This window comes from Maylandia zebra, linkage group LG20, assembly GCF_041146795.1.
Source record: "Maylandia zebra isolate NMK-2024a linkage group LG20, Mzebra_GT3a, whole genome shotgun sequence".
Taxonomy (NCBI): domain Eukaryota; kingdom Metazoa; phylum Chordata; class Actinopteri; order Cichliformes; family Cichlidae; genus Maylandia; species Maylandia zebra.
The window spans coordinates 17097722-17124131 of record NC_135186.1 but is presented as its reverse complement, the minus strand read 5'-3'; the positions used below and the strand labels follow the sequence as shown (position 1 = coordinate 17124131).

Here is a 26410-nt window from a genome sequence, read left to right as displayed (position 1 = left end):
TTCCTTCCTAGTTAAATTTACCCTTTTTAATTTTTCATATTTATTTCCTTTCTTATTCATAGCCTTTTCCTTTTTTGTTTTCTTTAGGTCACGAGCAGTTGTCCAAGCATTTCACTACATATCGTACTGTGTATGACTGTGTACGTGACAAATAAAAAATTTGAATTTGAATTCATGGTTCCATCAATTACAGTTGAGTTGATGATGGCTGGGATGACGTTCTTCTTATGAAATGATGTAATATTTTTATGTCAAAGTGGTTTTTACTACATTCATATACAATTTTTTTGTTAAGTTTATATGAATGTGTGTGTGATTGGGTGAATGACCTGCTGTAGCAAAAACCACTTTGAATGCCCCCCCCCAAAAAACAAACAAACCAGGAAGACAGCAAATACTTTTTCACATCACTATATGTGCTTGTATAATTTTTCCTCACATGGATTTCATCATAAATGTGAAGCACGTTGGAATTGCGTGCTTTAAATGGTGCTATAAAATAATATATCAACCCAATCCATGTACACACATGTTGTTTGTTTAATATCATCAGAAAAGGTGAATATACAGCTGAGACTGTAATAATTTAACAAGTCTTCATTTAAGGCTGAAGCCAGCATTGACTAGTGAAGCACTCTGTAAAACAGGCTGTACTGTTCCAATAAAGATTGGATTTGTTGTTGTAGCTGCATGGAAAAAAAACATTTTGTTAGTCTTTAGTTATTAACATCACATTTTTTAACAGAATGACCTTTAAATTAAAACAAACAAACAAACAAACAAACAAACAAACAAACAAACAAACAAACACAAAACCCAGAATGGAGTCACAGTAATGACAATCATGCGGCTCACCTGAATGAATGAAAGTGACTTTAAGGCTACACGCATACTGTAAAACTCCAAAAAACATTCAAGGTGGTAGATGAAGATTGATTATGGAAATCTGATGACTGATAAATAGTGGACAAGACTGGTGTTCCTTCATAAATAAAGGAGAATCTATTTCACCATCATGTCTTCAGTAGCACTTCACTGAATAAAATGCCATTAAGTAGCTCAGAACTCCAGTTATAGTCGAAATGGATTAAGACTCGTGAACAATGTTGCTCCATTCAGTCTGCTGTGATCTATGGTGATGACGGTGGCATCCATCTGCTGGGCGTCACAACTTTCCAACAGAGACTTTGGTCCAGAATGAATCAGGTTAAAGAGTGAAGCAGATGACCCAACTTAGATTGATTTTCTTTCTATTAGATGCACAAAGTATAAGAGTGTTGTCATACCTTTCAAACATATGTTGCACTATTATTATCACTGGCAATGAAGGTAGATGAGTTGTAACGCACACAATCATATTTAAAAAAAAAAAAGAAAGAAGAAAAAAGAAAGAAGAAAAACACTGTTGCACAAATAAAGTTTCATGGAGCATGTCAGGAAAGCGTTACACTGTATGTGTACCTTACCAATGCTCTATAGGGTATTGTCAGGGATGTGGAGCTGCATTCAGATAGCATAATGACTTTCAATACCAACACAGGCATTTCCTCCAATTAAAACATACTGATTGTAAATATTCTGTATAACTGATGTTAATGAATGTTTTTCATCACTTGTAATTATGCACAGATTTTACACTGACAGGTATCTCTTGAAACACTTCGGGTAAAACCTCCACCCTCAGGCCAAAACTGACAAGCTGGCTGACTTTTGAGTGTTGATGCAGTGTGTCAATCTGCAATCTTCATCAAAAACTGGATCACAATTGTATAAACTTTACTACAATTTTAAGCAGCTACTGAATTAATTTAGCACAGTTCAGGTTCAGGAAAGATCTGAACAGTGCTAAGTTTAGATTTTTAAATAAAACTCTAACTTTACAGTTGTTGTTATTTCCAAACTATACCTCCGTTCTTCACAGTGATTTAGAAATTAAAAGTGATATTGATACCAAATCAGTCTTTTTGCTTTACACCCCAAACACAACCTAAAAAATGAAATACAATACCTTCTATTTGCTACTCATAGGTAATACTTACTAATTACAACCCAGATTATCAGTCGCGGCTTTAAAGATGCTGATCGTACAGAGCGATTTTGGTTAAACCAAAAAGCATCTATTTAACAAAGAAAGGGGACTGACAGCCAGACAATGTAAAACTAAGCTTTGTATTCCAGTTGCCTGCTTTATACCCAATATTGTCCCTTGTAAAACAAAAAATGCAAAAAATATAATCTTTAGATACCATTTCTCACTAAAAGGATGATCTCACAAACATTCATCATCCCACTATATTACAGTGTCTTCTTTCACGCTTACAGTGAACATAAGAGATGACCAAAAACAGTATAAGTAAACCAGAGTGGCATAGTCGAGTTGTTTTTTATACTGTCACAGTCCACCGTTGCAGTGCAACACTGCCTGCAAAATAGTCCCATATTCACTGAGCTGTGTGCAATGTAAGCCCCAAATCCACTTAATATTCACTGGACTTCATTTTCACAGGATAAAGTTGATATCACTGACATAACATCCCGTCAGTCTCTTTTACGTTACCTCAGAGACAGCACCTGATGTGCATCACAGACACCGAAGTTGCCCACTCAAGGTTTAAATTGATTTTTAAAAGTCAAAATGCAGCATTTTCCCTGGTGCGGAAGCATTGGGCTTATCTCTTGTAGTGGCTGGGAGCATCTGCAAACATGTATTTGAGCCTGTAAGCTTCAGCCAGGAGGAGACCGACTTCTTCATTCCCCCAGTGGATTGTAGGAAGGTTCTGCAGTAGCATGAGGAGACCCTAAAGAGCAAGAGAGAGTCCTTAAGACACTCAGTGTTTTGAAAGTTGGAGATACAAAGCCTTTCATTGTCAAACATAACATATGGGTTAGCATATAAAACTTAGCAGATGTACATGCATACTTGGTTGGTAAACCTACTACAAAACTACAAGCAACACTTTTATTTTCTGGTGATCAAATAAATACGGAGCCCCGCAGGGGACATGGGAGAAAAAAAAATTAAGACGGACTTTTGCGAAACAAACAACAAACAAACAAACAAACTCGGGATCTCACAAAACTTTTGCGAGATCTCGCAAAACAAACTTGGGATCTCACAAAACTTTTGCGAGATCTCGCAAAACAAACTTGGGATCTCGCAAAACTATTGCAAGATCTTGCAAAACAAACTCGGGATCTCGCAAAAGTTGAATTCCAACAATGGCGGCAGCTACTTAGTTGTAATATTACTCTTTCTGGGTCACAAAATACACTATTAAGATATTTTGAGGCGTGAATGTAGTTGTGTAAACGTCAGATACCTGCTCGGTTTACAAGACATCACATATTTGCAAAAGTGCTCCGACGTTTTCGGAGATCTGACACCCACTATCTCGAAGCTAACGGGAGGTCGAGACCTACTATAGCCAGGAGGAACACCGCTTTCCCGGCACATTGTGCCTCGACCTCCCGGTCGGCTTCGAGCTGACGGCCTCCGAAGAATGCGGCTAAAACCTTTGCGAGATCTCGCAAAATAAACTCGCAAAACAAACTTAATTTTTTTTTCTCCCATGTCCCCTGCGGGGCTCCGTAAATAAATGATTACACTGACATGTTGATGTTTAGAAGGATGAAAGAAAAGGAAATCAAATTACAGTATTTAAACCTACTGCCCCCTTGCTCTAGTTCAGGGGTGTCGAAATCCAGGCCTCGAGGGCCGGTGTCCTGCAGGTTTTAGATATCACCGTGGGTCAACATACCTGAATGAAATGATTAGTTCATTACCAGGCTTCTGGAGAACTTCAAGACATGTTGAGGAGGTCATTTAGCCATTTAAATCAGCTGTGTTGGATCAAGGACACATCTAAAACCTGCAGGATACCAGCCCTCGAGGCCTGGAGTTCGACACCTGTGCTCTAGTTCATCATCTTAGTCACTAGTTTCAAGTCTTACCAATTGCAGCAGATTTATTTGGTAATAAATTATGCTACCATTAAGAGTAAAATACACATAAAAGCAGGATATGATGCAGGAAGTGGCTATCTTATGATTGATCGAAAACAAGTTAGACCAGCATCAAAATTGAAGAAGAACTACAAATGATGTGATTTAAACTTTTACAAAGTAAAGTTGATTAATTTTAACTCAGAAGACTCCGCCCTTGTCCGCCAGTCTGCCTTAAATGGGTCATATTAGTTTCTCTGCCGTGACTGGATGACATAGACAAATGTACCTGAAAGTCAACCATGGACAGGATTTCTTTGCGCCACTTAATGAGGAAAGCAGCACAGACGTACAAGTGGAAGCGGGAAAAACCCTCTGCTTCAGCCTGTGGAAAACAGAATAATGGTAGCCAATTATACAAATCAGCTTCAATCAAGAAAAGATTTGTCTAATGACTTACAAATATTGTGTAACAGACCAAATATTGCAACCACTGACATACACAAAGGTTAAATTATTGTGAGTGATTGAAAACGGCATTCTTTCTAATGTTCAGAAAGAGGCAACTCCTTTGACTGCCAAAAGAAGAGTCCTTGTACAGAATTCTGTGAGGGAAAAATGTTACTTTTCACTTTATCTTCGACCTCAATGAACACATTTCTGAGGGGTTTATTCAATTCAGTTTTATATGTATAGCCTCAAATCACCAAAACAGTCACACTCAATTCACTTAATATTGTAAGGTAAAGACCCTACAATAATACAGGGAAACCCCCAACAATCAGACAACCTCCTGTGTGAAGGAAAAACTCCCTGCTAACAGGAAGAACCAGTCTCATGGAGGGGCATCCATCTGCTGTGACCGGTTGGGGATGAGGAGGAGGAAGGAGACTTACAAGTTCTATCGCTAGTTTCAAGTCTTGTTTAAGATGTCACGGGGTTAATTTATTAAATCATCATTTGGTGTAAAATATAAGAATGCTTTGATGTATGACTACTTTGGTGATTCATTTTGAGTGTGCAGTGTCTCTTGGATTCTTAGTCACATCCACCCCTTGGCTATCATGTCCAGTTTTCTAACATGATTTCCAAAAGAGAGTATGCTGTCTTTATTTGAACTATTCTCCACCAGTCATAAGTGCATTAACTACTTTGTAGGATAACAGATTTCCATTGTTGTCATCAGTGTACTGTTTATCACCAATGGAACAATAAAGGTGCCTGGAACCACACAAGTCCTTGTAACTCTCTGCATCCTCAATTAATGTTCATGTGATCCATGCTGACTTGCTGCTCACTTCTGGAGGGGAGTGCAGTGTGCAAAATTAACCTCACCATCAAAACTTTTGATTAAAAGCCAAAACTGGTACATTAATAAAACTGGTAGTGGCTATAACAATTTAGTATGTGGCATCTAATCTGGTAAAAAATGTGAATGTGTAAAATCACCTTTCAGGTATTTTCTTTTGTAACAGTCCTATACCCATTTTGTAATTATAAGATGTATAATGCCACACATGTTGGACTAATGAGCTTGAATAGTTTTACAGTCTATCAGGGCCCCATTATACCCACTGTCTCATGCCAGGCAAATTGGAATCTGTCATTTCTGTTGGTGATGCACTCAAGATTTTTGTAACCTGGCGTGCTAAATGAAGACAGGAGGATTGTGTCGATTGTTACTGTGATTATGACACAGATGCTCAGAGATTTATAGATTATACAGAGGAGATGATGCAACAGTTTGAAAATATGACTTTAAAAAAAAAAAAAAACTTTTCAAAGCAATTCATTTGCGTCCCGTTTTGACAACTTCTCCTACACCAGCACTGATGTGCAGGATTTGTTTGAGTTGTGACACTTATCATTCAGGAGAATACTGCAGCGAGTACCTGTGCTGTAACGGTCAGCATAAAGGGATATAGCCATGTGATGATGTCACCAGTGACACGCAAAGTGACCAGTGTGGTAAGTATAATGGGGCCATCAGAGATCTCAGATGCACATCACAAGATTTCATGAAATTTCTTCATCTTGACCCACAGAGCATAAAATAAGCTGCACTACAGATGCAGACACACTGACTGAAACAGCAGCAAATTGTCTGAGACAGCTGTGACTCGTGTTCATTGCTCATAAAAGCTCAGATAATGGTGGACACCCTGCCTTACCTGGTAGGTGTCCCAGAGACGGATAGTGCAGCGGAGTGGTAACTCCCTCATCAGAAGATTGTTCATCCACCGGAAAGCAAACTGCAGGTACTCCACTTCATACCTCTTGAAATGATTGTGAATGTCCTCTGGCAACAGACACAGATACACACACCTGTTAAAACTGGGTCTCCTGCTGTTAGCTTGTGGAAACAGGTTTCCCTAAGCATAAGCTTGTCCACGTACCATCTATCCTGCTGACTAGCTCCTCTAAAGCTTTCACTTTGTTCTGAATTCCAGGCTGAGCAAAGGTGTAGTTGTCCTGAAAAGAAATACATTTCAATAAAGTTGCTTACTAGTTTTAAATTAGCACTGATTGAGATTGTGTCCTGACCTGTATTCCATCCAGCAGCTTGCTCATGCACCAGAAACTGTCAGCTTCAATATTTCTCTGAGTTTCCAGAGGTAGTGCTGCTACGTCAAAGTTCTCCATATCCTCCGCTGGAAAAACAAATAACACTGACTGAGACTGATGACTCATATCAAGTCTTCTCTGATGTGAGCTGAGCTTTGATGAAGAAATTTAAAATTGTTGTCATTCAATATATAACCTAACTAGAAAAAGAACAAACCAAATGTTTTTTTCCCCCCGATTCAACGTGTAACTTACTGACAAACTCTGACAGGAAGACAACAAAAAAAGGTGTGACCAGATCGTTGATTCCTTGAACGTAACCGCTGGCTGGGTGACGGATGGCCCAGATAAAGAGAATTCGCTCAAAAATCTGAGGAAACAAGGAGAATTACTGCTAATGTTCAGCTCCAGCGTGGAAGTCTTTTTTTCTTTTGATTCCTGTCCACATTTTCAGTCTTATGTCTGTAGACACATATAAGCGTCTGTAAAAAATAGCATGAATGCTTTGAAGTGTGTTTTACAGACTGTTGAAACTGTTGTGTACATTAACTGAGGTGCCACAACATGACTGGTATGTCTAATCCTTATACCTGGGTAGTGTGGGCAATATTCTTGAAACTAACTGTGTTAATAAGACTATCCTACAGCACATTAACTACTGATAAAGTACATGTACACTGGTGGTCAAAAGTACCCCAAGAAAGACTTTTATTTTCTAACCCTAATTTCACAATATTATGTGACAGCATTTCAATGTACAATATGAACAGTATCACAAACATAAAGAAAAGCAAAATATTTTTATTTGACAGGTGTTGTCATGAGATTTGAGCAGCTGTAAGGACAAAAAACTGAAGAGCTCAGGGAGTTTACAGAGGAGGTTGTCAACTGGTCTCAAAGAGTTCAGGTTCTGGCAAACCAAGTAAGGAAAAGGAAGGACAGGAAGGCTTCCCTCGGGATGTGTTCTGCTATCTTGGACTTGAGACCTAACCAACACATCCTTGGTGGAGGATTATGAAGACCTTGGGGAAAGTCTCAGCCATTACTCTGGCAAGGCTTACCAAAGGAGCTTCTTTGTGGCGTGGCATTTAGTGTAGATGAAGGCTCTGGATATCAGTAGGCTGTAACATTATGTTGAGATCGGGATCAGTAACGGTTGAGTGCTGGGCGAGACTTAGATTCTTTCTCGGATGTCAAGTTTGGAGGTATTTAAAAGGAACACGAACGTATGTAAATCCTTAAGAGTTGACAGAGGCTGTACATTTTACCATTAATGCAAATACATGTTTGTCCTGAATATTCAGAAATAATTATTGTCATGTGTAATATCTTGGTTGTTTTGCAAAGCCACTAAAAATCACTTCCTTTGAGGAACAGGCTGGGCTCAGTGCATTTCCTTTTTAACAACTAACTTCCTCTGGAGTGTACTAATCTGATGAAGCTTCTTCCTCAATGACAGGCAAATACACCACACTATACAACCCTGTATCACTTACAGTGTTGTCAATGCTTTTCACAATGAGTCCAGCCACAGAACAAAGCTGGAATGTTAACTTTTTGAGCAAATTAAGATGATATGCTGTATATCAGCACACACAAATAAAGACAATGAAAAACTTCATTATCCCAAATTAGTTTTTCAGTAAAGTAAAATATGACTTCTCAAAAGGTGAGTTCCCTTCATGGATTTATCTTCCTCCAGAAAACATTTTTCTCCATGCAGAATCTGACTTTGTAAAAAAGATTGACCAGTTGCTATGTTCCCTGCTGATCTGCACTAATAGAATAAAAAAAATAAAATAAAATCTTGTATAGTATACATAGTCCCTGTGCAGCCAGCCAGGAGACCCTGCCTGTTTCTCCATAAGAGCAAGACTTTAAACATTTTTAATAACATATTCATAAGGAATTCAAAGTGGAATGTGCAACATATTGTTATTGTGACCAGAGACCATAATGCCAATAAAATTCAATATCTGCCATGACAATGAAAGGCGAGTTAACCACTGGCGAGAGTAGGTGGGTTTCTGACAAACTAATGTCAACTTTGAGAGGACACAAATGAAATCAGTGGGAGGATAAAATTGAAAGAAAACAAAAAATCCAGAACTTCCAATGATGCCAGCAACAAAGCAAAGCCTCACATTACATGTCTTATAAAAGCAGTAACTCATACTAGGGGCTTAGCTATTAATATAATCTCAACATAGGACAATCTGTTGTGATGTACCACTTAAACATTTTGTAATAGTGGAAACGCTGAACTGAACCAAGAATTAGCTAGAGCCACTATCTCCAAAACAAAAACAAGTCCCTGGTTCACTCTAAACTGGAGAAACGAACCAACCAAACATTAAAATAATGTCGGTATTCCGACGCTCATCATGAACATAGAAAACGAGACACGTGTACTTTGGAGAAACAACTGAGATATTGGAGCTGCTTTTCAGTAATCTTACCTCTTGTACTGCAGGCTGCTGAAACAAGGGAATCAGAGGATTTGTTCTTGGAATGTCAATGTGGATCTGACAGGAACAAATGTTGACATGTTAGGTCATGGATCTTTTACATACATAAACTACATCTCTTTTTTTGTATTTCAGCTGCAGCATCACCTGTCTGTATGTGTCTTTATAGTGCTCGTCTGTTCTGGAGTGGTAATACTGCTCTATGAACCTGAAATATTCCTCTCGCTTCCTTTTCAACACCAGTTCTCTGCGTTCCTTGTTGGCTGGCAGGTAGCCCTGAACGAGCCATTAGAAAGGTTAAGATACAGAAAAAAACAACCCTTTTTTGATTAGCCGAACAATTTCAGAGGAACAGAACAGGCTGACCATTAGATAAGACGAGAGAACACTTGAGATATGTGCCGCTGTAAAGATAAAGCTTTTAGCATTATCTGAAAATTTTTACGAATCAAACAAAAAGAATAAAAAAAATTGAGCTATTGAGACAGAATGCTTTGGATTATTAAATGCTGAGAAAAATGTGCTTTTGCAAAACTGAAGGTCACAGCCTTACAGAAAGAAGTCTCCATGTGATTGGCCGGACTTCTCTTGGTATGCCTGACCAGCTGTGCTTGCGGAGTTCTTCTGTAACAGCACAGAGCAAGATAGAAACAAGCACTGTCAATGCTACATAGAAACCAGAGCAGAGATCAGCACAACCTACACAACTAGTGACGAGTCACCCATGCAATAGAAAAATAAAGCTGTAAAATCAGTTTAATAGAAAAAATGTGATGTTCAGCTTTACAAAAGAGAGTTCTTTTGGTGAAAAAATCTCATCCAAGTCCTTCATTACTTGTGTTAACATGTTTATTAAACTGAAGGCTGTGTGGGTTCTTTCAGACAAACCCGTACCACATATTCTGGATCCATTTCTTTCTGGTGACAAGCTCATAAAGTTTTGCAGTCTATTCTTTAGCTTGACATTCCAGTACGATAAGTGAAATCATTATCATGTTGAGCACTGATGACAGAAAAGACATTAAAAGAAAATGGCTACAACCTGAAAAATACACGTCTACAGAAAAATCTAACTTCTAAAGCACAAACACAACCAAAGTCTTTTAGAAGAAAGTCTCAGCACACGAGAGGCATTGTGAAGTGCAGTTCTTTCAAAGTGCGATCTAACTCACAGATATTTCATTTCAGAAATCTTTGAGGACCAGTCTTACAATGTTCCTAGCTACAGCCTAAAGATTTTTAGCAGTGCAACAGTTACAGCACGCCAGCAGTTCCTCTTAAAAGCTGGTGAGATACTGTGCCAATTTTATTAAATATGTATGACATGTTAACTCACACTACACATTTGAGTTAAAATCAGGCTTACTGTGCAGCCAGAGTTTCCATTTTATTTGAACACGGGTGAATCAACTGGAGCTCACACTGTGTGTAAATACCCAGATCCTGGTTGTTTTCATCTAGTGATAGTTAACAAAATTACAAGCTGAACAATGTCCTCTCTATGTCCTCAGTGTTTACAAAATCAACATCCAGCAATTACTTTTTAAAAGCTGAATTTGAATTGCTTATCATTTAAGTTGTTACATAGATGTCTTCATGGGCAATGTTTATTTGAATTACATTTAAGAGATCACTGACCTTTCCTTTGAGCTGCATTGAGGATTATAGTTAATTTGTAAATTTTGGATCTTGTATGGGTAATGAAAGAAATTTCTCTGCTCTACCAAAAACATATAGAAATATATAAAGGCTTACATAGACTCTTGTAAGTAGAGTCTACGGAGCTTGGAAAGAAAAGCGTCTGGACTTCTTTAAGTAGCTTGAAGACATTTCACCTCTCATTTGAGAAGCTTCTTCAGTTCTAAGGTCAAACGGTGGACAGTCCCAGATTTTAAGCCCTATGGGAGTGTCCCCGAGAGGGTCATGGACCCCCTATCATAATCACATGAGCTAAGGTGTGAAAACGGGTGTAAAATCCGGAACTCTCCACCAATTGCGCTGAAGAACTGAAGAACTGAAGAAGCTTCTCGGATGAGAAGGAACCTTAAAGAAGTCCAGACACCCTTCTTTCCAAGGTACTTAGACTCCGATGACCTGGATGACTGAGAACCTTCACAGACCTCTCAATTAGACCACAAAAATGTCAAATTAATCAAATCAAATGATCCTAATTTATTGATTTTCAGCAAGTGTGAGCACCTCTATAAAAGCAGAAGTTTTGACAGTTTGCTTGTTCCAATCACACAGAAAAGACATCGGCACTGATCTTAGAGGTGCAATTGCTGCTGCTTATCAGTCTGGGAAGGGTTATAAGGCCATTTCCAAACTATCGAAGTCCATCATTCTACAGCAAGAATGATCACTCGCAAGTGGAAAACATTCAAGACAACTTCCAATCTCAGCAAATTAACCCCAAGGTTGAAACTGAAACTTCCCTGACCAGTTAATTTACAACATAATGGATAAATGGGCCATTGCAACACGCTGATCATTTCCTTTTTCAAAGTCCAGACCTCAACCTTGTTGTAAAGAAGAGTGGGCCAAAGTTGCTCAGTCAGCAATATGAGAAGTGTCAGATATAGCTGATTGATTACTGATTGATTGCTGCTAAAAGTACTTCTACAAGCTACTAAATCATGGGCTGTACTTCGTTTTTCCACACACTGCGTCTACTTTTTGGCTCAGTTTTTGTAAAAAAAAAAATGACACAGTGTAATACGTCACATTTTTTGTTCATATTGTTGTATTGAAATAATCTTAGAATCTGTTTTATACATAAAAAAACAGAATTTCTATTCAGGATGCCTGCATATTATACTTGCATGTCAATAATCTGTTTCCTTACTGGTGTATGGTACTGTAAATTATTAGGTAGCTATCTTCTGATTCAACAAAAGGCACGGCCTTCCTGCAACGATCAGTCCTTTAGCACATCCCAATATAAGGGAAAAGCTGCTTCTGTTGCTGTACCTAGGTCAGTGTTGGGACTAGCCAGTAGCTGCCTGAATTTGTCAAGCCGGCTTTTCTCCCGCACTGTCATCGGTGGTGCCCCTGATGCATTCTGGTCCGAGATGCGAGCCACCAGTGGGATGATGGGACGAACTGGGAGAGACTGCTGCTTCTGCAGTGTGGAGCGAACTGCATAAGGAGCACACGGATTAAAAACAAGAGGCAACTTTACAATGGAGAATGAAAACAAGCAAGAGCCACGATATTAAAGGAACAATAAAAAGGTTCAAATATTTTTCAAATGCAATTAATCTTAAATTAAACAAGTAAAGCTAAAGAGATGCATATTACTTTACAACAATCTCCTTAAGCTATGCAATTATTTTCTTACTTTGTTGCCATATTTATTTCTGTGGTCAGGTATTTATTCCTTGGTGGGAGTTGTTGACCTACTATTGATCCTGTGCCTCACCAAAAAAGGCACAGGTCATTACCAGCAGAGGTTTCGGGTGAAACCATTGGGAGACCTTGCCTCACCCTATCATGTGACCTCACCTGATGTGAGTGGGGGCTAAGGTGCCTGGGAAGGGATCTCAAAACTGGATTGTAGGTGGAAGACAGTCAGTGTTGTGACTTTGTAAACACATAAAGGCAGTTTAATAGGATTAAATTAGCTGAAGTGTTGACTACTGGCTACAAACGATTATTTTGATAGTCGACTAGTCACCGATTATTTTTGCGATTAGTCGACTAATCAGATCATGCATTCATTGGACATAAAACATACAGCTTATTGCACCAGCATGCATCTGCTCTTAATATAACTATCATTAGCTTAAGTGTTTAAGGTATGTGCTAGCTAAAAATAAAGGCAAGATTAAAATTCATTAAATTTTAATGAAATTTGCAGATTGTTTCAGTGAAGTTTAATAAACTCAGCCGTCTGCTCCTTGCTATCTAAAATATAACAGGACACCAGAGTATATTCTCGAGCATCTCACACTTCTGATAATCAGCTGTCTGCTTGAGGTTTATTCAGCTGTGTAAAAACTGTAACTTTAATCTCAGCCAAACCGATTCATTCAGGAACAAATAAAATACTAAAAAAAAGCCAAACAATAACATTTTTAAGTTATCTAAGTGACTCATATATCATGTTTAACCTGAGTAGCGAAAGACGGCGGTGGGTTTGAAAACGATTTGCCGGGAGTCCGGTGTTCTCACGGGCTCTAGTGAGCCTTGAACCCGTTAGCTATTGAGCTGGTGGGTAACAGACGTCTCCGAAAACGTCGGAGCGCTTTTGAAAATATGTCTTGATAAACTGAGCAGATATTTGAGGTTTACACAGCTACATTCTCGCCTGAGAATATCTTAAACGTTTATTTTGTGACCCAGAAAGAATAATAAGCGTAATACTAAAACTAACTAGCTGCCGCCATTGTTGAAAACTGAGCAGGGCCACGCTATGAACTCTGGGACGCAGCTTCTTCTTCTTCAGGGTTTAACAGCAGCTGGCATCCTTGTACATGCAGTGCCGCCATCTTCTGTTTCAGTCCGTTATTACACTCTTAAATCCTACTACTTATTCCTGCGTCTTTTGGGATCTTACAAAGCTTCAAACGACGCGTCGACTATTAAATCAGTCGTCGACGATTTTGATAGTCGACGTAATCGTGACTAGTCGACTAATCGTGGCAGCCCTACTACTGGCTAAGGCTACATCCACACTAATGGGTTTTCGTTTGAAAACACATCGTTTTCTCTCCGGTTTGTCCTCCCGTCCACACTGAGACAGCGCTTTCACCAAGGAAAAACGCAGCGTTTTGAAAACGCCCTTGAAAACGCATACATTTCAAAATGGAGCTGCCCCGTCGCAGTGTGGACTCTCGAAAACGCAGACTTTCTAAAACGATGACGCATTTTAGTCATGTGATGCAGTCATGTGACCAATTTAACAAGGATTGGGGAGTGCATTATACAGCAGTTGTTTTGATTGCTCTAAATTTTGACAGCCCTAAAAAAGATTAATATCAGTTTGTACATGCTCCAGATAGCTTTTCTTCAAATTCCTTAATTCTCACTCACTTTTGCACATGTGCAGGACTGGAATGTAAGCGTTCTTGGCCTTTCAATGTGGACGCACAACTCTGTGAAAACGACTGAAAACGCTAGTGTGGACGCAGAGCGTTTTCAGACCAAAACGCCGTTTTCAAATCTATCCGGGCTAGTGTGGACGTAGTCTAAGAAAGGCTAGTGGGAGACCAGTCAACAATGTGAATATTCAGAAACTAGATGACTTATGAATAAAGATTCAGCTGACTATTCATCATATGAAAAGCCACTAGATTTGAAACAGTGATCCTGCTCATAAAGCTGAGGGTAAAGCTAATTGAGGATTAATGAAACCTGTTTACCATGTATAATTTTTCATTATTCACACAGTCCTACAATTACATCTGGCTTTGATCTTTCATCCTGTCACATATAAGACATTTGCAGATGGGAGTTCTTTTCATTCATGTGCAGAACTTCAAAAAGAAAAAGAAACTTTTCTTATTAATTTCTAGTGTCGAACTTGATGACAGTTATTTCATAACTTAAGCTATGAAAGGGGATTTCTTATGCTTATTTTCCAATCCATATTTTTAGTCTTTATTCTATTAGTTCAGACTCACAGTTCAAAATAATCCTTGTTTATCAAAAACGGGTCCTTGGTGCAGCCCATCAGTTCTTTCAGCTATTTCAGTTCTCTTCCCCCTACCCTTTGAGACAACAGTCTTCTGACTGAGTGCCAATCCAAACTTGTTTGAAAAGCGGTTGGGTGGGACTTCTGTGCTGACAATCAGATCTGTTTGTCCAAGGTGAACATGTAAGATAATCTCAGTGATATTAAACAGAGACAATAGCAGAAAAAATAGTCTGAAACTGAGTGTTTGGAGCAGTCTACAGCCTGAGTGACTCACAGGGATTCCTGCTGTACGCTGTTTGGTGAAACTGACAAATCTACTGAATTAAAGGCCTCCATTAAACTTTGGTTTTCTTAAAGGTGGATAATGAAAGGATATTCTTTTGGCAGACTGACTCCCAAAATATTTTGGACTCTGTCTGAAGAAGTCTGAAGAAGAGGGACTGACATTTTATGCTGCATAGGTCCATCTTATCTCAGTATTGTAAGAATAAAATGTTCCCCCAAGCATTTTTGATAAATAAGGTACTTAGGTTGGGTACATATACAGTGGGGCAAAAAAGTATTTAGTCAGCCACCGATTGTGCAAGTTCCCCCACTTAAAATGATGACAGAGGTCAGTAATTTGCACCAGAGGTACACTTCAACTGTGAGAGACAGAATGTGAAAAAAAAATCCATGAATTCACATGGTAGGATTTGTAAAGAATTTATTCGTAAATTAGGGTGGAAAATAAGTATTTGGTCACCTCAAACAAGGAAAATCTCTCGCTCTCACAGACCTGTAACGTCTTCTGTAAGAAGTTTTTCTGTCCCCCACTCGTTACCTGTATGAATGGCACCTGTTTGAACTCATCATCTGTATAAAAGACACCTGTCCACAGCCGCAAACAGTCAGACTCCAAACTCCGCCATGGCCAAGACCAAAGAGCTTTCGAAGGACACCAGGAAAAGTATTGTAGACCTGCACCAGACTGGGAAGAGTGAATCTACAATAGGCAAGCAGCTTGGTGTGAAAAAAATCAACTGTGGGAGCAATCATCAGAAAATGGAAGACACAAGACCACTGATAATCTCCCTCGATCTGGGGCTCCACGCAAGATCTCATCCCGTGGGGTCAAAATGATCATGAGAACGGTGAGCAAAGATCCCAGAACCACATGGGGGGACCTGGTGAATGAGCTGCAGAGAGCTGGGACCAAAGTAACAAAGGTCACTATCAGTAACACACTACAACGGCAGGGAATCAAATCCCGCGGTGCCAGACGTGTTCCGCTGCTGAAGCCAGTGCATGTCCAGGCCCGTCTGAAGTTTGCCAGAGAGCACATGGATGATACAGCAGAGGATTGGGAGAATGTCATGTGGTCAGATGAAACCAAAGTAGAACTTTTTGGTATAAACTCAACTCGTCGTGTTTGGAGGAAGAAGAATACTGAGTTGCATCCCAAGAACACCATACCTACTGTGAAGCATGGGGGTGGAAACATCATGCTATGGGGCTGTTTTTCTGCCAAGGGGACAGGACGACTGATCCGTGTTAAGGACAGAATGAATGGGGCCATGTATCGTGAGATTTTGAGCCAAAAACTCCTTCCATCAGTGAGAACTTTGAAGATGAAACGAGGCTGGGTCTTCCAACATGACAATGATCCAAAACACACCGCCCGGGCAACAAAGGAGTGGCTCCGTAAGAAGCATTTGAAAGTCCTGGAGTGGCCTAGCCAGTCTCCAGACCTCAACCCCATAGAAAATCTGTGGCGGGAGTTGAAAGTCCGTGTTGCTCGGCGACAGCCCCAAAACATCACTGCTCTCGAGAAGATCTGCATGGAGGAATGGGCCAAAATACCAGCTACTGTGTGTGCAAACCTGGTAAAGACCTATAGTAAACGTTTGACCTCTGTTATTGCCAACAAAGGTTATGTTACGAAGTATTGAGTTGTATTTTTGTTATTGACCAAATACTTATTTTCCACCCTGATTTACGAATAAATTCTTTACAAATCCTACCATGTGGATTCATGGATTTTTTTTCCACATTCTGTCTCTCACAGTTGAAGTGTACCTCTGGTGCAAATTACTGACCTCTGTCATCATTTTAGGTGGGGGAACTTGCACAATCGGTGGCTGACTAAATACTTTTTTGCCTCACTGTAACCTGGCGTTCTGTAAAAAGTGTTGTGAAGTTTTGCATAAATTTTCCCTGTACTCGATCTTGTTAATTATTGAATTCACACATGACAAACTGTTTAAAATCAACCCTAATATCGAGGGGTTGCAAGAGATTTTACAACTTAAATCCAGGCACACTAACGGTAATTAAACACTGTACTTCCCTCATAGGCTCTTAAAAGAAAGCACTTAGAGATATTAATGGTAAAGACGCTGAACAGGAATTTGCAACTGTTAATTAATGCTTATTATAAATTATATAATTTCATCACAACAACATAACTGGATTGAAATCTGGGGGGCTGGTACATCACAAGTAGAGCTAGTCACAGAAAGAAACACTGGTTAGGATAAGATTATCAATGAAGTAGAAACTGATTTCACTTATTCTGTGTGAATGTGCCTTATGAGACACAGAGGTGATCAGATAATTATTAAATAACATGTGCTCTCTCTGTAATACTAATCCTGTATACATCTTTATTTTAGTATTTCTAGTTCTATTTTTTGAACATAAAGAAAACCTAAAGACATTAATTGTACAGCAGTAAGATAAATAAGTGGTATACAGTCCTCTGTCGTCTGCATTACTCAATTGTGACGATATCATCGAACATCAGACACATCCTAAAGGCCTTGCTATAATCCCACCAGCCCTAACTGCAGTCTTAAATCCCACCTGTGAAAATCTGTAATTAGCTTCACTATGAATCACCTGATAATCTGCTCTGTAGATCTTAAAGCTGCAGCATATTAACCACATACCTGAAGATGTGTTAAGGTGTGCATCGCTGCTAGACTTGACAACCTTGCCATTGGCTTGCTCGTACTCCGTGTCCTCCTCCTGCACATCCTGAAGGTTTGGACCTTCTGTCGTGGGTGGTGCCAATCTGTGTGAAACTGCACTTTCTGTGTCACCTGCTTGATGCTGCTGAGATGAAAATAATATCAAATCAAAAGACACACTAGAATGTCTCTTTTCTTTTCACACTAGTTCATTTTCTTTACTGCTGACTGACAAAAAATCAAATCTTGTAGCTACTTGGTTCTGTATGGATGACGTAGTGTGCAGGCCTGGTGGTATAGATACAGCTGGGTTGAAGGTGCCAAGGAATTCTTCATCCTCCTCATCATCAATATCCCAAGCATCGTTGGTGCTGCGGGCAAACTCATGAAAGCTGGAGGCTTTTTTGGTCTTGATATTGTTGAACTTGGGCTTTGTGTCTTTGGGATACCTGCAGGGAGACAGATTGAAATATCAAACAAGCAGAAAAGAGAAAGAAACCAACCAAAAAACAACTTTAGGAGATGATGTCTTGATGCATGTTCAATCATTAAGGAGATCCCTTAAAAGTCAATTCTGTTCATCTAGACGTAGAGTTTTCAGTGGGAGAAATGTTTTGTCACTCATCCAAGTGACTTCTTCAGTCTAAGACTGAAAACATTTGGGGGGTTTAGGAGATGATGAAAAAAATCCAGTGCAAACATTTGGCCACACTTGCACAGGACTGGTGCATGCAGTCCACACATACAGTGCTGTGGAAAAGGTATCCGGCCCCTCTCCGATTTCTTAGTTTGGTTCATTTCTCATACTTACGTCTTGTGTTCTGATCACTCCCAATGAAAAGTTTCACTATCTCCAAACTGTAGACCATCATAGGAGGTCTCACTAACATCTTGTAAATCTTCCCATTTGCTCTAACTTGCAACCTTCTGGCACAAATCACCCGACACTCTCTTCTTGACCGCTTTTGTGCCCCATCCCAAGATATTTAAACTACACTACCTTCACAACCTACTCTTTGCAACAATTCTGTTTCTCATTCACTTGCTGCTACTAACTTTCATTGTTTTACCTTTCTAGTGCATACCTCCATCTCTCCAGCCTTTCTTCCATCGGATCCCTACTCTCACTACAGATCAACGTCATCTCCAAACATCACAGTCCATGGAAACTCTTTCCTGACTTCATCTGTCAGTCTGTCCATCACTATTGCAAACAAAAAGTGTCTCAAAGCTGATTCCTGCTGTATTCGCAACCCCACCTTGAACCCATCTATCACTCCTACCACACACCTCCCCACTGTCTTGCTATACTTACACATGTCCCCCACCACCTTCACTTACTTCTCTGCCACCCCTGACTTCCTCATGTAGTTCTATAGTTCCTCTCGTTCCACAAAGACACTAGTGAAACTAGTGAATCAGTCACTAGCTGTCCTCAATCTGTCTTCCTCTTTTGCACTGTCCTCATTCTTCAGCTCTTCAAAGAACTCCTTCCTTCTTCTCAAGACATTCTCTTCATTTGTAAGTACATTTCCATTCTATCCTTAATAAACCCAACCTGCTGCACATCCTTTCCAGCTCAATCTCTCTGCCCAGCCAATAAACACAAGTCGACTTTTCTGGCCTTAGTGTCCAACCTCACACAGAAATCAGTATTTCTTTGCTACCTGTCACTTCACTGTATGCCTAGCCTACCAGCATACTTGTCCATTTTCTTCATCTCCTTCACTATTCCACCTTTTCTTTGCCAACATTTGAATACTTTTCCGTACTTCCTCATTGCACCACCAAGTCTCCTTGTCCACTTTTCTCTGTCCAGTGAACAGAGAAAAGCCCTAAACAGCCGTTTAGTACACTAAGCAGCTTCTCTCGGTATTACAATAGTACTTTCTCAGTCATCAGGTAACTTTTATTTAAGTCTGGTATTTACTCTTTCACAAAGGACCAGGTAGGTTTAGAAAAAATTTCCCCTTTAATAAATGAAATAAATAAAAACACAAACTGTCTTTTGTATTTATTTATTTGACATTATCTTTGTCTAATATTAAAAATCTGAGGAGCTGAAACATGTGTGACAAATATGCAAAACTATAAGAAATTAGGAAGGGGGCAAATATTTTTTCATAGCACTGTATTCAAGCACTTGCGGCAAGAAACAGCTACGAAATACATGTTACACTGAGATTAAAAGTTAAAATGGATTAACTGGGATGACGCGGCACCATGCAGCCTACTGCACTTACGTGCGTCGCAATCGGGGATCAAGAGGTGGATGCTGAGCTCCATAAACCGGTTGCACACTGTGGAAGATAACATGTAAAATGCCGTCATCTCTTCACCAAAAAACACACGCAGCTCTCGAGTGTCTGACTGAGCGAACAATCAAAGATGAACTTAGAAGATGTTAATTAATAACTGTTCACAGGAATGTTGGCAGACATATGTCCTGGCCTCTGATGTGTTGCTCTTCTGAACTCACCTTTCTTAGTTTGAGTAAGTTGCTCAGTTTCTTTAAAATTAGTTAATTAATTACACAGCAAAGAGGGAGAAGTCACAGAGGAGAAGCAACATCTGGAAACAGATTGTATGACTATCAAAAATGTGTATATGGGAAAGGATATGCTTTATATGCTTTATAAGTGTTTAAAGAAAAAGGTGGGCCAACATAAAGCCTATGAACTGAACCCTGCACTGGAGAATTGTTACACCCCAAACATATAGGCAGGCTGTAGCCCGGCTAGAAGATCTGTACTGGCAGCAAACACAGTTGTAATTTCCTGTTGAGTGCATAATGACATCCATTTGATGTTTGGGACATCCCTAAAAATGAATTTCAAATCTGGGAACTATCTGAGCATTTCTTTAATGATCCTGCAATGCTAAAATCCCAGTTGGTAAATCACAGACCCAACAAATACTGTTCTACATGCTGCCTTCCCTTCCACATGACTTAGTCAATGCCTTATATGAAATATCCCTATTTCACAAAATGAGCTTGTTTTAAGCATGCACTGAACAGAAGAAGTGGACAGCTTGCAGAGCGCCTGTGTTCTTTACCACCCTGTGGTGTGCAGTATGTTCAGCGGATTTGAGAATCTTAATACTCAGCTTCTTTCCAAATCTCTGGTGAACTAAAGCAAAGATAGTCTGGAGTGGTAGGATAGGATCTACAATTGCCAAAAATGCCTATTACCAAAATTTTATTTGCATTCTATTAAAGTCTTTACTCAGCGGAAAAACAGTGATAGCTGCCCATTTTGCGTTTCCTTTTTTTTGGCCCCTTCAACTTCATTAGTTACATGTTGCTAGTACCAGGCTGAACCTACTCAACCTGTCCTTAAAGGTGCTCTGTTGCATGTGTAGGCGACATGGATATAGCAAAATTGTTGTGGTCAAAAAGTCTGAGAATATTTGAGTTTGGTGACACTGTGAATTATCCTGCTGGAATCAGCCATCAGAAGATGTGCACACAGTGGCCATAAATGTATGAACTTGGTCAGCAAGAATGGTTGAGTAGTATGTGGTGTTCAAATAATGCTCAGTCAGTATGAAGGACCCAAAGTTCGCGCAGAAAATTTCCTCCACACTGTTATACCACCACCACCAACAGTCTGAACTGTTGATACAAGGCAGAAGGTTTGATATTATCAAATTCTGACCCTACCATCCAAATGCTGCAGAAAAAAATGGACACTCATCAGACAAGACAACAGTTTTCAATTCTTCTATTGTCCAATTTTGGTGAGCCCATGCAAATTGTAACCTCAGTTTCCCGTTCTTATCTGGCAGTATTGGCACTGCATGAAGTCTTGTGGTGCATTAGCTCATCAACTTCGAGATGTCAGCTTTTGGTCAAAGTCACAGTGACAAAGACTAAGGTCTCTGTTAAAGAGGGCTCTCTATGATATGGGCCATTTAGAGATTCAGACATGAAAATATTATGATAATACTTAAAAAAAATCTATTTTCTGTAGTTTTTCATAATATTATTCATTTGTCATAATAACCCAATTATTCTAAGTAACGGAGTGGGTTTTGTGAGAATATCACAGGGCTGCAAATAATATGAAGTTTATCAAACTGCAGCTTTTCAAGCCTAAGGCTGAGAACTGAGCCTGCTGATTATCTGGCAGTGCCAGAGTGTCTTGTTTACCAGCCTCACACTTGTTTTATCAGGAGCAGCTCAAGGACAGGCAGCAAGACTAGCTGTTAGCCTTCCTGTTCAAACATATGTTTGTGTTTCTAACGATCCACCCACCCCAGATCACTGTGTGTGACAAAGACAGCACCGCCCTCTCCTTGGAGATCCCGTCTTCTCAGATTTCTAAAACAGGCTGACCGCCCACCTCCACCCACTTCTTTTCTCTGCTCCACTCTCTTGCAGTTAGATGGTACCAGGAAAGGACATTTAATCAGATTATCAGTCTTGATAGTCATAAAAAAACACAGAGGTCAATAAAGATACAAACGCATAAACATGAAGAAGCGTCTTGTCTTATCAGTGAGGCGTGAGGGATTTTTAGCTTCCACCTGCGCACAGGAAAAAGTAAAATAAAACAAAACAAAGCAGGGAGTATACCCTTTATTAGCCATGCCCATGATGTCTATTGCGTAAGCTCTGCATGCTGGGACTAGCCTAGCTCAAGTATGTGTCTCCCATTATACTCAGCTTAGAGACTAATAAACAAACTCCAAATGAAGTTTGCAGCAGAGCAAAAAAAAAAGTTCTGTTATTTTTCTGTTGTCTTGCAGTACTTTATAGACAAAATAATGCACACATGGGTAACAAATTAAAGATAAAAAAGTGCCTCAATAAAGAGTTCGGTCCCGACCTGCCATCAGAACAGTTTCAATGTGTCTTGGCATAGGCTGCATCCAAAAAAACAAACACTAGTGTTTGTTAAGTATGCCAAAATATGGTATTTTCAATGATTCCAGAATTATCAAAATGTACCCAATATTACAGCAGATGCATTCTATATTCAGGTGAATATTTAAGTATGCACACTCAGAACATTATACCGGCATAAATATCTCACAATGAAATACAAATACAGACACAGTATAATGTCAATAACTCTCCAGTTTAGGTGCTTAAATAGTAAAGTTTTCACCCTGACAGGCATTATATATAATTTCATCAGATATTCACTCTTATCAAATGAAGTTAGACTTGTGTGATTGGGCCTTACCTACATATCAGCGGGTGACTGCCTGGCAACCACCAGTTACTAGGGAAAAATTACTATTCTCCAGTTGCTAGCCAAAACTGCTCCCAAAAGGTATACATCACTGCATCAAATACCTCCTTGTGATCACTAGCAGACTGCTCCATGGATGACACCAACTGGTCTGCAAACACTTGGTAACTATTCACTACACAGTTATAAAATTGTTAAGAATGAACAGCTTACAAACCCATTCGCTTCCCCCCCCCCCCCCTCTATTAGCATGTTATTAACATGTTTTCACTACAGGATGAAATCAGCATTCCCAAAGTGCAATGTTTCCCTCCTATAGTTTCTGTTTGCAATGACCATCACCAAAATGCCCCCAACAGGTGGATAGAAGGGCTCTGCATTTTTTCTTGTGTGCTTAGTCAGTGTCTGAAAGATGTACTTTTTTTTATTTATTCTTTTTTGGGGGGCAGTGCAGTTTGTAGAAACTTTTTAAATATCTTTTTACAAGACACTTTGAACACAAAGGCTTTCTACTGTGCACTTTATTAAAATTATGCTTCTCCCCACTCTTGTAACATAATATTTACTATATACACATTTCATTTGTAAACAGTAATGTCTTTACTGTGTCCTCCCCAAGTAATGCTGCCATAAAACGAGGATGCGTTTCATTTAACTCCTCCAAGAAAACCCACTGAGATGACAAAATAAGATATTAGTGCTGTGTTAGTGGTTCAGACAGTGCATTCTTCCTCCCTGATGTTTTTGATCGTTTTACTGTACTGTCACCGGCACCTCTCAGCATAGACTGAGAAAGCATATGGCGGTTGACAGACAGCTGCCACCTCCAGTGTGATCGTTAGAAACCGCAGAGAAGAAAGAGATGGGGGTCTGCCTCTGAGCTGGGAGCTGTTATAACAACACACACTCGAATAAGACACTGGAAGCGGCTCATGCGTGAAATCCAGCGAACGAGTCGATTTGTGCGCTTGTGTTTCCACACAGATCTGTTAGTTACGAGTATTATCAATAGAAAAGAGTATTATTAATGTGTGTCTTTGTTAAGGACAATATTTCAACAGTGCCTGTTTGAAACTCACTAAGAAATGTAGTGCTACTTTATGAAGAAAAGAGGACCTACCTTCCAGGAACCTTTGCGTTTCTCCTCCAAAAATTGATCCTGTTGTCGGTGGCCATACTCAGATAACCCCCGTCAGACCGACACCGAAACCGGCTGCTCTCGTGAAGAAACCATGCGGCAACCGCTTCCGCGTTTCACTGGCGACAGCTCGGCCCCGCTCGGCTCTCTCTGCTCGGCCTCCTCATGAGTTTAAACGGTCGAGTGATAGTAATATTCGCTTTCCAGTGTGATGATGTACACTACAGCACACTGTAAGCCGCCATCTTGGGGCGCACCGACAGAAGCGCGTGATTGGTGCCAGACTCTAACAGGTGCAGCAAAAACAGCCAATCGGACGAGCTCGCGGTAGAGCGACGGTCAGTGATACTCGTGGATAAACAGGCACAAAGAGGTGATTCTTGACACTGAATGCTGGCAGGGGAAGGTTTGGTGTAGACCTCAAACACCATTCTAATGCAAAGTCTTTCTTAGGACTCCAGCCTCTGTTGACGGCTGCATTGTGATGTGTTTGGTTTGACCACTCAAGTCAGCAGATGGGTATACACACTGTGGCAGAGAGCCAGAGATGAATAGTAAAATAATGATTAAATGCAGTGTGGTTGTATAAACACATAGTAAGTGATAAAAGGTGGGTGAAGAAGAAACACCCAGTGTATCATGTGAAGCCCCCAAGGGCTAAAGTAACCTGAGCCAATACTAAGTATATGCTTTATCAATAAAGAATGTTTTAAGCCTAATCTTGAAGGCAGAGAGAGTGTCTGTATCCCAAATCCAAACTAGAAGCTGGTTCCTGAAGGCTCTGTCTCTCGGTCTACTTTTAAATATCCTTGGAAGTAAGCCTGCAGTCTGAAAGTCAAGCGCTGTATTGGAGTGATACCGTGCTATGAAGTCTTTAAGATAAGATGGGGCCTGATTATTCAAGGCCGTGAATGTGAGGAGCAGAATTTTAAATGCGATTCTGGACTCTTTCTAGTCCCAGTCAATACTCTTTGCTGTAGCATGTTGGACCAACTCAAGGCTTTTCAGGGAGTTTTTAGGCCAAGTATAACTGTCACAACCTAAAACCAAAATCTTGTTGTTGTTTAGAATCATTTTTTCTATAGCCAGAGATTTCACACAAGTTTATCACACAAGTCTAACAGAAACAAGCACTGGTGCCTTTGATATTTTATCTGCTTTTGATCATTCAGTGGAGGAAGGTTCATAAAGCGTGTTTTGGGTAAACCTACCATCCATCCATCCATCCATCCATCCATCCATCTTCTTCCGCTTATCTGGGGCTTGGTCGTGGGCGCAGCAGCCTAAGCAGAGAAGCAGAGAAGACCTCCCTCTCCCCAGCCACCTCATCCAGCTTGTCCAGGGGAACAGCAAGGCGTTCCCAGGCCAGCCAAGAGATATAATCTCTCCGACGTCTCCTGGGTCGGCCCTGGGGCCTCCCTCTGGTGGCCACCCAGGAGGTGCCCAGAAGGTATCCTTGTGAGATGCCCGAACCACCTCAACTGCTCCTTTCATTCTACTCTGAGCCCCTCCCGGATGGCTTACAAGGCTCATGTGCCCATGTGGAATAGGTGGCTGACCAAAACAAGCCATAACATATGAAAGATCTATCCTTACTATCCATCGGAGCGTGAGTGCGTCTGTTATAAAGCACTTGGGCATAGAAGTCTTGTATGAATGTGCGTGAACAAATCCCTCATTTGAGCACTCAAAGGAAGTTCTTTGAGTGACCAAAAGAATAACCAAGGTTCTTCAAGGTTCTTCAAGGTTCTTTATTATTTGTCACATGTATAGTTATACAAGTATAACACACAGTGAAATGTAGCCTGACACGCTCCTCGACATGTGCAAAAATTGGGGGGGGGGGGGGAGAGGAAGAACATTATATATATATATATATATATATATATATATATATATATATATATAGTATATGCACTGGGTGAATGTGCAGTAGTAGCAGCAAGCAGGTGAATTCTGTACATTAATATGAATAGATATCTGACTATTTTACAGGATAGACAATATAAACATATTTAAAATTAAAGGAATTGAAATGTACATTGTGCCTTGGTTTAGTGTCTGGAAGAGTCCTGTCTCAGTCAATTATAGATGATGTGAGAGGGCGGGTGTGTGTGTTTAGGGCACGGATGGCTTGGGGATAGAAGCTCCTCTTGAGTCTCTCTGTCCTTGCCCGGAAGATGCGGAACCTTCTACCAGATTGCAGAAGTTGGAACAGTTTGTTGCCAGGATGGGACGGGTCCTTTAGTATCTGCGCTGCTCTAGTCCGGCATCTCCTGGTGTAGGTGTCCTTAAGCGGGGGGAGAGCAATCCTGCAGCAGCGTTCTGCTACCAAAGTGCTATATAAGCACAAGTCCAGTTAGACCTTTTGTCTTGTGCATGAATGTGATCCTCTTAGAATTTAAAAGATCAGCAATTTTGTGTCAGTGGCTAACCTCTTGATGAGATGACTTTGTGACATAAAGTTAAAGAATGTGGAAATGGAAACAAAACCACTACCCTTTGCT

At 40.1% G+C, this 26410-nt stretch overlaps 1 protein-coding gene across 1 annotated transcript; it reads right to left on the bottom strand.

Moving 5' to 3' along the window:
- Nucleotides 1-522: 522 nt before the first annotated feature.
- tbc1d22b (TBC1 domain family, member 22B) lies at nt 523-24178 on the bottom strand. Its single transcript, XM_004573457.3, has 14 exons — nt 23886-24178; nt 19808-19864; nt 17821-18013; nt 17544-17709; nt 11946-12113; nt 9529-9599; nt 9123-9251; nt 8967-9032; nt 6763-6877; nt 6487-6593; nt 6339-6414; nt 6114-6241; nt 4232-4327; nt 523-2798 (listed from the first exon to the last, which is right to left on the bottom strand). The coding sequence occupies exons 1-14, from the start codon at nt 23939-23941 to the stop codon at nt 2670-2672; spliced, it is 1557 nt and encodes a 518-aa protein (XP_004573514.3). The 5' UTR covers nt 23942-24178; the 3' UTR covers nt 523-2669.
- Nucleotides 24179-26410: the final 2232 nt, after the last annotated feature.